Raw genomic sequence first — 13,166 nt, 5'->3', positions numbered from 1 at the left:
TGCGGAATAGAATAAAGTTTCCTTACATGTTGTCTCCCAGTGATTCCAGTTCGTTCCTCCCTTCTTCCCTTCTTGCCTTCCTCCGTTCCCCCAAATAACCATTAATTATTTCTTGTGTAACATTACAGAAGTATTTTTATTTCTTATGATATTTTTTATTTATAGTAAATAGTAAATATTTATTGTTCCCTCCCTTTTAACCAAAGTGGTAGCAAATTGAACACAGCCAAGCAGGCATCTCTGAAGTCTTTTCTCTTATTTTTAAAGGTAAAAATGCCCCTTTTTATTGATTACTTGCTTACTGTAGGGGATTTAGATAGTACAAAAAAGTATGAAGAAAAATGTAAAATCTACCCATACCCAGACACTGGTAATTGTTTGCATCCTTTTAGACTTTTCTCTGCATGTTCATACTTTTTAAAAATTAGAATCGCGATCATCCTATACTTGCTATTATATATCTGCTTTTTTACTCTTAATATGTTGTAACTGTAGTTTTTATCAGTAACTATAAATCTACATTTTAAAAAATTGATGCATAGTTTTAAACTGGGTGGACATTTCTCCTTTACTTAACTCATCACCTATTAATATCCATTTAGGTTGTTTCTAATTTTGTCGCTGGTGTAAACAACAGTGAGCGTCTTTGTACACTTGCCAGATCGTTTCCTTGAGATATTTACTGCTGTTTTGCAGTTTGCCAAAAATTTTAAACAATGTACGTTTTAACATATATGCCACAAAGATTTCAATGATATTATTAGCTCTGCGAAAAAATGGTGCAGGCATTTATATCCTCACTTTAAATATGAGGAATCTGAAACCCAGAAAGATGGCAATGTGTTCCAAATTAGGTTGCTCTTTAGTGTGAGAGCTGGAACTAAAACTCCTGTCTTCTGATTGTGGGTTAGTTTCCTTCCACTGTGGCACACTGCCAGACCTTGAATACCTTGAATACAAAGGGTGATTTTCTATTGTTGCTTCTTCATTTCTAAAAACATGATTCTTGATGTAACTTCCTTTTAGGTTCTTTGTATAATGTTCTAGAATTTATCCATTCAGATTAAAGGTTCATATACCTTCATTAGGGATACAGGCTAAAGATATACCCTCTGAAACATTTTACTAGCTTATCTGCACTAACATTTTCATTTAATTACTCAAATTACTCACTTATATTGTTCTCTTTTTCTGTATAAATAGCTCACACAGCCTCAGTTTTTTTGGGTTTTGTTTTTTGTTTTTAAAGCTTCAAGTTATCTAATTACCTTTGGGTACTAGCTTCAGTGGGCTGCGAGAATTGCTTTAATTCGAATGCCAGCTCTATTACTTACTGTGTGATCTTGGGGTGAGTTATTTAAGTCTCTGTATGCCTGGTGTCATCATCAATAAAATTCAAATAATAGTAGGGGTGAGATGTGACAGGGTGAAAGAGTGTCATGGACATATATACACTACCAAATGTAAAATAGATAGCTGGTGGGAAGCAGCCACATAGCACAGGGAGATCAGCTCGGTGCTATGTGACTGCCTGGGGGGGTGGGATGGGGAGGGTGGGAGGGAGGGAGATGCGGGAGGGAGGAGATATGGGAACTTGTGTATATGTGTAGCTGATTCACTTTGTTATAAAGCAGAAACTAACACACCATTGTGAAGCAATTATACTTCAATAAAGATGTTTAAAAAAAAAAAAGAAATGGAAAAAAAAATAGTACATGTGTTATAGTGAGGATTAAATAAATTAACACATAAGGAGTGCTAAGCACATTCTGGCATGCACTCATATGTTTATTATTTAATGTGCTAACTTAATTGTAAAGCACTTAAAAGTCATTTTGTATTTTGACATCCTTTGTGTTTTTTGGTGAAATTTTTTGTATGATGTGTCCGTATTCCTATAGGTTTCCCCTGCCTTTCCCCACTCCTCACCTTCAATTCCGTGTAATACCTTCTGTTAATCTTGAACAGTGTCTTTATTTAGTCAAGCAAAGTGAGGAGCTGCCAGACTTAACCTTGTTTCCTGTTGGTAATAAACACAAATTAAATTACTGACATTTTACAGATTATCTCAATCAGTTTTAAAGACAGTGTAAAACAGAATAATGTGAATCCTCATTTGCTAAATGCAGGGTTCTGAGAGCTGTGGTAGCTGCTTTCTCATTGCCCGTAGTCTGCTTTGTTTCTGCTACTTGAGGAGGAAAGCTCATTTGGGTTTTCTTTTTTGTCTTTATACCAGCACATGCAAATGACAGTCCAGGCTCTCCAGGATGAATTGCGGATCCAGAGGGACCTAAACCAGCTGTTTCAACAGGATAGTAACAGTAGGACTGGTGAGCCTTGCGTGGCAGAGCTGACGGAGGAGAACTTTCAGAGGCTGCACACTGAGCATGAGCGGCAGGCCAAGGAGCTGTTCCTCCTTCGAAAGACTCTGGAGGAGATGGAGCTGCGGATTGAGACTCAGAAGCAAACCCTGAACGCTCGGGACGAATCCATCAAGAAGTTTCTGGAGATGTTGCAGAGCAAGGAGCTTTCTGCTAAGGCTACTGAGGAGGACCATGAGAGAACAAGGAGACTGGCAGAGGCAGAGATGCATGTCCACCACCTCGAAAGCCTTTTGGAGCAGAAGGAAAAAGAGAACGCTCTGTTGAGAGAGGTGAGTGGCCACTTTCTCAGTTGTTATGACTGTCTTTTTTTCCTGATTAGTCAGCATTTTGACCTAGATAAATTTATATGCTCTCCTGAGCTAGTGCAAGGGAATTTCTTCTTTCTTACCTAAGTTCTGCACTGATTTCTGTTCTGATTTGCTGTCTTGTATGAGATGACATTGGTTGGCATGTATACTGGTTTAATACCTTTCTGGGGTTTTTTTTCCCCCTCCTGATTTCTGTAGACTCATTTTGTTGCTAGAGGGGCACAGAATTTTCTTGATTTGTTCCTCATCTATTGATTTGTTCATAGAGACACACACAACAAAACCAGAATTAAAGTAGCTAACTACTGCTCAATTTTAAAATATTAATAATTGAAAGTAAGCGATTCCCTCAGTTTCGGTGTGCTTATAAAGTCCTAGGCAGCAGTAATGGATGTTTGCCCTGTGGTTTCCATGGAAACTGTTGCCTTGCTGTAAAAGATAGGTGATAAAAATTATATGCTGCCCTGGAGGCACAGCTAGAGGGAATGATACAGAGGTATGCTGTCACTTATTTTTAGAGAGGAAACTGAGACTTTAGCTGACCACTGTGTCTACTGATAATTTTTCACTTTTCTATGTAATGCTTCATTTTAAGAAAGCTTAAGTGAAGAATTCATCTTACATTGAATTAAAAAAAAATGACAGCTCTACTTCTCTATATGAGGTCAGAGTCCTCAGATAATTTTCACATTTGGATAGGGGGAAAAAAAATCTCAGAACTATTTTAGTGCCAGTCTGAATAATCCCTTTTTAAATGAAGGGTGAGAAAGGCGGTTAAAAGCAGCAAAACAGCGACTTCCCCTGATGATGGCGACGGTCTGTATCTGCTCTCTGCAATATGGTAGCCACTGGCTGCATGTGACTGTTGAGCAGTTGAAATGTGGTTAGTGTGACTGAGGAACTGAAATTTAAATTTCATTTAAATATAACTAATTTAAAATTAAATTCAATTAATCAAATTTAAATTTAAGTATCTCTGTGTAGGTAGTGGCTACTGTATTAGGTAGTGCAGCGATGCATAATGCATGATGCGGGTAATGTTACCCGCTTTTCTTAATAATTTGTCTTGAACATCTTTCTTTGTCAGTACATGTAGAGTTTTGTAATTTCAGTTGAATTTATAATGTTCTGTTGCATTTATTTATACTTCTTACTGTTGAAAATTTAGACTACTGTTAATTTTTCATTATTATAAAACTGTGCTGCACTGAATATCCCTAACCATATATCCCTGTACATTAATTTTTTTCTTTAGCATAAATTTCCAGAAATGAATTTGCTCAGGGTGTGTATGTTTTCAAAACTCTGAATATCAGTCTTGTCTCCCAGAGTGATTGGACCAGTTTATCCTCCCAGAAGCATATACTGTATTTTTACGGTTAATCTGCAGCTATGTGCGTTACAATCTTCAAATTACTGGACTGTATTGTTTTAGAAAATTTTCTATCAACTGCTGTGTTATAGGCACCATCCTGAGTTTCTTTCAGTTTACTTAAAGAGTTTATATTTTAATGAGGTAACCTGGAGCCTGGCCATAGAATATTGTAAGAGAAGGTGTAATCATCTCAAATAGCATGCAGCATGAAAACCCTACCAGCATCGTGATGAACTTTGAATGTTACGTTTTTACTCCTTCTGTTCTGAATATTTCAACCTGTGCCCATTTATTTTTGAGTTTTGGAGTTAATAAATAGTGAATAGTTAAGGATATGAAAAGCCACAGTGTTATTCTGGCAGAGAACAACCAGCAATATGGTGAATTTGAACAAGTAGTAGGAAAAAACATGAATTTAAGACTAATTTTGAAGTAACAAGCTCTACAAATATTAAGTCCCACTTCTGAACATATTGTGGAAAGAAATATAGGCCTTGTTAGTTGTATCAATACACAGTTCCAGTTGCCATTAGTAATGTAGCATCATCTTACACAGTCCTATGGATTAAGATTATTTAAGAGCAAGTAGAAGTGATTGCTTCAGGAACACATGTTTAGAATGCTGGTTCTCCTTTCTTTTTCTCCTACTTGCCTTCAAGACTTAGCGCAAATTGCAGTTCTTCTGTGAAGTCTTCCTTGTGCAGCTCTATACATATATGTAGATGAGCCAGTAATATTATAGTATACTTCCATGTGTGTTTCTTCATTGTTCACTTAATTTTTTGCACCAAGGATGTGTATATATATATATATATATGAAATTTTATCTTGTCAGTGTCTTAACAAATGCACAGTGGGTACTCAAGAAATGTTGGTTGAATAAGTTGAAATGTAGGGAAAGAAGTTTAAGCCTGGAGCTTACAGAAAGAAGGATAGCTTTTCCAATTCTTTTTTCTCCAGTGTGACCACTGGATACTAAAACCTAACGAAGGTTAGAAAACAAACTAAAACCCCAAACCAGTTTTGCTTATGAGTTTAGGTATAGAAGTTATAAATAAGATATTGGCAGATAAAATCAGCATTATGATAAAAGGATAATATTCTGACCAAAAGGAGTTTATTCTAGGAATCCAGAATGGCTCAATATGTCATTCACAGTTATAATTTGTAGTGGGGGAAAGGAAAAGATAACCTCGTAGTGTTTGATAGCTATCTCAAAGACATTAGATAAAATGTTAGACACTTTGAAAACTAAACCAAATGAACTAAAAATAAGAATGGAATGATACCTTTATAGCATGATTTAAATAAAACAATTCAGTAAATGTGTATTATAAACATATTTTAAACTAGTAGCCAGAATTGCGCTTACTCTGACATATACTAAGACGCATCCATTAAAGTTAGGGAGAGGCAAAGATACTGTTCATCAGTATTTACATTATTCTGGAAGTGTTAGGCAGTGCTGTTAGATAAGGAAAATGGAATAAATAATATCAGTAATGGTAATGGAAAGGATAGGGCTAAATTTTCATTACAATGTAGATGGGAACATTAATATAAAGATGCTGCTTTCCCCCAACTCTGTGAATTTAGTGTAATCCCAATAGGAATATTCTTGACACGTGCCCAAATGATGTTGCAGTTTCTTTGCAAGAAGGACAGTGCGGGAACACTTGTTTAAGCAGCTCATGATATATGTGTTTCAAACCCAGTGATATTAAAATCTGTGGTACTGGCACAGTAATAGATAGCTAGATTGATGAGACAGAATAGAACCCAGAAATAATATAGTTTTAAGCATATGATACATGTTTGGGAATAATCGCCATCTATTTGGAAAACAGTACATAGTTACATCAAATTAAGTTCTAGATGAAATAAAGAGCTACTTGTTAAAAAATAACAACACTAGAAGAGAATGTAAGAGAAAGGTTTTAATACAATCTTGAGACAGGAAAGAATCTTTTATTGCCATAGCAAGAGGCTTAAACAATTAAATTTGTGTATGTTAGAAAATACAGGTAACAGAAGCTAAAATGGTAATTTGGAGTAAAGCTTTGTAACATGTGGCTTGACTGTTTTGTTTCCAGAGTGACAAGGTGCTAGAGGCACTCGGCACAGCCTTTCTTTGCTCATTACTCAACAAACATCCATTGAGCTTCTAGAATGTATGTGACCCTGGGATACACGCTGGGTATACATTTTTCATGTCAGAACACATGGTCTGTGCCCTCCTAGAACTTAAAAATCTGGTGAGAGACAATAAACATAATTATGAGAGGAAATAAATTAGTTGAGTCTAATTATGTTGGGAGAGGGGATAAACAGGGTAAGTAAGCATCTTTGAGGAGGTGCCCTTTAAGGGAGATCTGAAGAAAGTTGAAACAGTCTTGCTGAGCATTTGGGTAAAATCGTTTCATGAAGAAGGTTAACAGTTTCAAAGGCCGGATGAGAAGTTTTCAGGAGACAGCAAGGAGACTAGAGGACAAAAGCATATTGTCTAAGGGGAAAACAGGCATGAGATGAGAGGTTGAAGAGGTAGCCAGGGCCAGAGTCATTCATTGCATTCATCAGATATTTATTGGACACTAACCCATGTGCAGAGCACAAGGAAATATAGTAGCAGTGAACAAAACAAAAATCCATGCCCTCTAGGAGACAAAGCACTTGGCTTCAGGATCCCTGCAGGTAATGCAACAATTTTATTCAAAGTGCAAGAGAAAACTGCACCAATGTTTAATCAAGGGAGTGACCTAGTTTAGCTTTTAAAATCTACTCTGGCTGTGTTGAGAATAAATGGGGGAGGGAGAATTATGAGTGAACAAGGAAGTCTAATAAAGAACTTAACAACTCTAGGTTGGGTGAGTGGTGACTTGAAATGGCTATTGTGCATTATATCACTAGTGTGTCAAGAAAGGCAGAAAGAATTGAGAGCTGGCAACACTGGGATATCCATAGGTTTTCTTATTATTGGATTATTGTCCATCTTTTTAAAAAGCGGGTTTTCATCAGTTCCAAGACTCATAGTTTTCCCCATCTCAACAGTATGAAATTGAGTTAATAAGTCTTATCCTTGATGGCATCTTAAAATCTCTGTCAGCAAGGCCACAGTCCTGCTTGATTTGTTTGCCTGTGTACTCACAAACAGTTAACAGCTGCTCATTTTAGTCAATGTTGTGAGTATTGTTGCTATTTCTCATGTTAACTTTAGCTGTTGTTCAGTATGTCTTCAGTAATATTATGCTGTGAACCAGCATTGAAACAGTTATTGGTATGGAGAAAGTTATAAAACAGTTCAAAATGATATATGATTAAACTTTATGGTTAAATAAGTAAAAAAGGGTCTTGCAATCAGTATAAAATAAAAATTCTGAATGATAGAAGCTTGGGTCATGGTTTATTTGGAGGCATTTCCTTCTTTTCTTTCCAGCACATTAAACAGTGGTTTACCTTACAATCAGTGGCATCTTAGATTTGATGAAATACAGTAACATTAAAATGGCATTCATATCCAGGAACATTTGTGATTAGTTTTCCATTTTGTTTATGAACATGATTCTGGAGATAGCAGGTAAATAATTCCCCCAAATAAAAGCCAAAGAAGAAAAACAAAAATTAAATTAAGCATTGTATTTTCTGTTTGTACTGAAATTACATTGTTACGTGACTTATTGTTAGATTTTGTATTGTTTACTGGAGTGCCTTTCCTTTGATGGATAGAAGCGTGAAGACACCTATTGGACACATACTGAACTACAGTCAAGACGTGGTTAGTGCCTGGGGCCAGGCATATGGAGTTTTAACAGGCTTTACAGGTGATTCCGTGATACACCAAAGTTTGGTTCTCAGTCTGTTGGCAGAACATACCTGAATTAGCTATGGAATTTTTGGATTGGCTATCCATATGCATACCAAGCATTGTCTATAGGCTGAATAAATATTTCAGTTCTATATGTGCTCCTGTTTTTTTGAAATGTGGATCCTATTGTGATGAATAAAATACTAATTTGTTGGGAATTCCCTGGCGGTCCAGTCGTTAGGATTCCGCGCTTCCACTGCAGGGGCCACGGGTTCGATTCCTGGTCGGGGAACTAAGATCCGCATGATGCACGACATGGCCAAAAAAAAAAAAAAAAAAAAAAAAATTAAAATACTAATTTGTTTTAAAACATTTACACGTATGTTAATTTTGGTCTGTATAATATTTTAGTCAACAAACCTTGTTTAGTGCAACTGCTCTTATGTTAAGATTTGCAGCAGTGTTTGAGGTTTAAAAGCCCTACTCTTAATCTACAGATTCAATGCAATCCCTATCAAACTACCACTGGCATTTTTCACAGAACTAGAACAAAAAATTTCACAATTTGTATGGAAACACAAAAGACCCCGAATAGCCAAAGCAATCTTGAGAACGGAAAACAGAGCTGGAGGAATCAGGCTCCCTGACTTCAGACAATACTACAAAGCTACAGTAATCAAGACAGTATGGTACTGGCACAAAAACAGAGATATAGATCAGTGGAACAGGATAGAAAGCCCAGAGATAAACCCACGCACATATGGATATGGTCACCTTATCTTTGATAAAGGAGGCAAGAATATACAGTGGAGAAAAGACAGCCTCTTCAGTAAGTGGTGCTGGGACAACTGGACAGGTACATGTAAAGGAATGAAATTAGAACACTGCCTAACACCATACACAAAAATAAACTCAAAATGGATTAAAGACCTAAATATAAGGCCAGACACTATCAAACTCTTAGAGGAAAACATAGGCAGAACACTCTGTAACATAAATCACAGCAAGATCCTTTTTGACCCAGCTCCTAGAGAAATGGAAATAAAAAGAAAAATAAACAAATGGGACCTAATGAAACTTAAAAGCTTTTGCACAGCAAAGGAAACCATAAACAAGATGAGACGACAACCCTCAGAATGGGAGAAAATATTTGCAAATGAAGCAACTGACAAAGGATTAAACTCCAAAATTTACAAGCAGCTCATGCAGCTCAATATCAAAAAAACAAACAACCCAATCCAAAAATGGGCAGAAGACCTAAGTAGACATTTCTCCAAAGAAGATATACAGATTGCCAGCAAACACATGAAAGAATGCTCAACATCATTAATCATTAGAGAAATGCAAATCAAAACTACAATGAGATATCATCTCACACCAGTCAGAATGGCCATCATCAAAAAATCTACAAACGATAAATGCTGGAGAGGGTGTGGAGAAAAGGGAACCCTCTTGCACTGTTGGTGGGAATGTAAATTGATACAGCCACTATGGAGCACAGATGGAGGTTCCTTAAAAAACTAAAAATAGAACTACCATACAACCCAGCAATCCCACTACTGGGCATATACCCTGAGGAAACCATAATTCAAAAAGAGTCATGTACCAAAATGTTCATTGCAGCTCTATTTACAATAGCCAGGACATGGAAGCAACCTAAGTGTCCATCAACAGATGAATGGCTAAAGAAGATGTGGCACATATATACAGTGGAATATTACTCAGCCATAAAAAGAAATGAAATTGAGTTATTTGTAGTGAGGTGGATGGACCTAGAGTCTGTCATACAGAGTGAAGTAAGTCATAAAGAGAAAAACAAATACCGTATGCTAACATATATATGGAATCTAAGGAAAAAAAAAAAAAGGTCATGAAGAACCTAGGGGCAAGATGTGAATAAAGACACAGACCTACTAGAGAATGGACTTGAGGATATGGGGAGGGGGAAGGGTAAGCTGTGACAAAGTGAGAGAGTGGCATGGACATATATACACTACCAAACGTAAAATAGATAGCTAGTGGGAAGCAGCTGCATAGCACAGGGAGATCAGCTCTGTGCTTTGTGACCACCTAGAGGGGTGGGATAGGGAGGGTGGGAGGGAGGGAGATGCAAGAGGGAAGAGATATGGGAACATATGTATATGTATAACTGATTCACTTTGTTATAAAGCAGAAACTAACACACCATTATAAAGCAATTATACTCCAATAAAGTTGTTTAAAAAAAAGTGTCAGATATGGGGATATATGTATATGTATAGCTGATTCACTTTGTTATAAAGCAGAAACTAACACACCATTGTAAAGCAATTATACTCCAATAAAGATGTTTAAAAAAAAAAAAGCCCTATTCTTTAACTAGGTTCTAGGCTAGGAATTTTGGCTCTAACATGTCTGAGGAATGCCCATCTGTATCTTTGGCAGTTGTCAGGTAAAAGCAGAGGAGGTTAGAGGGAAAAAAAGAGAAATAAACATATATAGAAAAAACAGAAACTTTGGACAAAGAGTAGGAAGAATTAAAAAAGAAAAAGGGTCCCTAGTTAGTTTTCCCTTTCCTAGTGATTTTGGAAAGTGTGAACAGTTGCATCGCATAACTTACTGATTCAGGTTATCCTTCCTCATCTTTTTTTTGTTGTTGTGTCATTTGTACCTCATTTCCATTTTGACAGGAAGATATGTTTTCTCAGAAGCATGCTGTTACTTGAGATGGTAAAGGGTCAAAGTGCAGTGCTGTCTGACAATGGCAGAGTTGAGGTACAGGAGGAGTAGTGAGGGTTCCTTCTTCATTTCTCCGTGTGGAGTACAGTAAGCCCAGAACTTGTGTGGAGGATTGAAATCTGCTGAAGGGACGTCTAGCCTTGAACCAAGGGTGCTGGAGGCTAAAACCTGAAACTTGAAAGAAAGAAATTTCAGACATAAGTACTACTTTTCAGTCACAAATGCTCCTTTCTCTCAGTTGTGTAAGTAAATGTTGACTTACTTTTAAAAAGAAAGAAACTACTAACAACGGAGAAATTTTGTTCCTAACTTGTTTGTTTTCTTTCTCTAGTCATTATTCTTTATTAAATCAGTGAGAGGAACTGAACACGTTTTCTACCGTGTACCACAGTTGACAGTATAACAAGATCCAGATAATTCTACCTGTATGAATCTCTGGGCTTTCTTTAATTTGTGTAGAGTGAAAATTTTCAGGCTAAAAAGAGCGAAATAAAGCAAGCACTAGCACATTCGACTTCTTACATTTGTCTGAATGGTACATTCTTTTTTATTCCCAGAGTCCTCTCCCTTTATTAACGGTGCAGGAGTCAGAGGCTCGATGTGCTCTCTGGGAAAGGGGAGTTGGTCAGCCCTGACTGCAGGAGGTGTTCATAATGAGCTTTAATGCGCAGGCCTTTGAATGCAGATCTGTTAGGACTGATAGGTTTTACAAGCTCTTAACAGGAAAGCTTTATGCCTGCGAATGGTTTAAAGTGCACCCTAGTTCCTTAGCAGAGGAGGATTTTTTTTTTATTCAAATGGATTTCTTTCCTTATATATCGGTGATATGCTTGCTAGAGTTTAAAATGAAATTGTAATAGTTTCACTGTAAAGCATTTGGAAATTTCCCTAATATCTGTGTGCCCAATTTATCACCTGTTTACAGTGTAGGGAGTAGATTCAGTGTGGACAGACTGGAGGCTGGGGGGTAACTGATGAGTTTGTTGTTTTAATGCAGGTGAGAGGTGATTATGGCCTGAACTAATGTGTTCAGATTTTGTCCTGGATTAATGTGTTCTGCATTTTACTGTCTTAATGAAGTGTTTTATCTTGCAGGGGTTAATTGTGGATTAACTCGATCCTTAACGAGACTTGCTTTTACACTCTGTTGGCTCTAGTCTAGGTAGCCTTCCCTCCAGGGCTAGACTGTCTCTACTCCTAAGACGTGACCTTTCTGGTGTCTCTGCTCAGTGCCTCTGATGTTCTCTCCACTCTGGCTCTTTGGAGCTTGAATTCTTCCCAGCCCCATGTGCGTTCAGGTAGTTGCTCAACTCATAGCTCTCTGGTAGTTGTTCTTTGACACTGTGGAGTCTTTCCCTGTACATGCAGGCTTAGTATTTGGTCAAAGACTCCAGGGGACCCCTGTCAGATCAGACACTGCTGCTTTTCTGGCTAGCTTCTTCCTCTGTGTCATTCTGCTCTGCACATTTCTCCTGTCTTTGGGACTCTTACCCACTGATCTGTCTTCTGAGCTCTGCGGGACTGCTGTTTTCTGTTTGGTCTTCCTCTCCCTGCATCACGTATTGGATAGCAAGTCCGGACCATAACCTTGTTAGTTTCTCTTCTCTCAAGGATCATACTCCTGTGCTGCTTGTTTTCCAGCGTCTGAAAACAGTTGCTTTATGCATTTTTGTCTAACTTTAACATAGTTTATGACAGGAGGGCTAGTCTTCTGTCTGTTATGATCAGATTGTGTTGACCTTGTAGAGGGTGAGAAGTAAATAGGAAACTCGTTGAAGGATTGAAAACAGACTATTGCCGTGATTTGTTGATGCTTTATCTAGAGTACACCATTGCTTTCTTTAAAATGGACAGAGGAAATGAAAGGAAACTTAACTCGAGGCTGTTGTAGTAATCTAGGCTTAAACTAGACTGGAACTGGAGTGAAATGATAAATTCAAGAAGTCTTTTGAAGCTGGGACAATTAGGACCTGCTCTAGAAGGTGGTAGGAAGTGAAGATGTGGGAGGAATGAAGGGAGACACTGTGCTGTTTGGCTTGAACCACCGGGAGGGTAATGCCATTTAAGGAGATGGGCAAGACTCATCAGTCTTCAGAGGAGGGGCTAGGTTAAAGAGGAGAAAATGACGAGTTTTGTTTTGGATGAAATAAGTTTGAGTGACCTAGGAAACATCTATATACATGTCAAATGGGCAGAGCAGAGGGCAGGGCTAGAATTTCACCAGCACTGTTCAGATGGAAAATATCCATCTGTATTCTCTGCCATCGCTAGGGGCTGTACCAGGGTACTCTGGAAGTACTGGCTGACTCAGAGACATTCTCAGAATCTGACAAGAAAATAGCCTGAGGAGGTCTGGTAACTTCAGGGTGATCCTTGAAGACCCTAACTGTGATATTCTGCCATCTCCTTCCTTCCTTTCTGATCCTGAACGCACTGACATTTGGATTGAAAAAAATAGCTATGTTTTTCTGCCATTTGCTACCTGTAGACTGTTTAGGAAACTTGTTCAGCAGTCTTACCTTCTTTTTTTATCTGATTGTAGCCCCTCTGGAGAGAGATTTCCATCGTAGGTAGCCCGG

General features: G+C 37.7%; 1 protein-coding gene and 1 long non-coding RNA gene across 2 annotated transcripts in view; one reads left to right on the top strand and one right to left on the bottom strand.

The window, feature by feature from the left end:
* Positions 1-13,166, top strand: part of LOC309621426 (ELKS/Rab6-interacting/CAST family member 1-like) — an 89,843-nt gene that overhangs the window by 24,617 nt on the left and 52,060 nt on the right. Inside the window, exon 3 of the mRNA XM_082408919.1 lies at positions 2,237-2,653. Coding sequence (XP_082265045.1) covers positions 2,240-2,653 — 414 coding nt within the window. The 5' untranslated portion in view covers positions 2,237-2,239. The remainder of the gene's footprint in view (positions 1-2,236; positions 2,654-13,166) is intronic.
* On the bottom strand, positions 7,451-11,213 carry LOC309621432. Its single transcript, XR_014240017.1, has 2 exons — positions 10,520-11,213; positions 7,451-8,161 (listed from the first exon to the last, which is right to left on the bottom strand). It is a non-coding gene; the product is annotated as an uncharacterized lncRNA (long non-coding RNA).

The sequence above is a fragment of the Balaenoptera borealis genome (assembly GCF_965194805.1).
Source record: "Balaenoptera borealis genome assembly, contig: HAP1_SCAFFOLD_712, whole genome shotgun sequence".
NCBI lineage: Eukaryota > Metazoa > Chordata > Mammalia > Artiodactyla > Balaenopteridae > Balaenoptera > Balaenoptera borealis.
The sequence above is the reverse complement of the archived record's forward strand: the minus strand, read 5'-3'. Positions and strand labels throughout refer to the sequence as shown.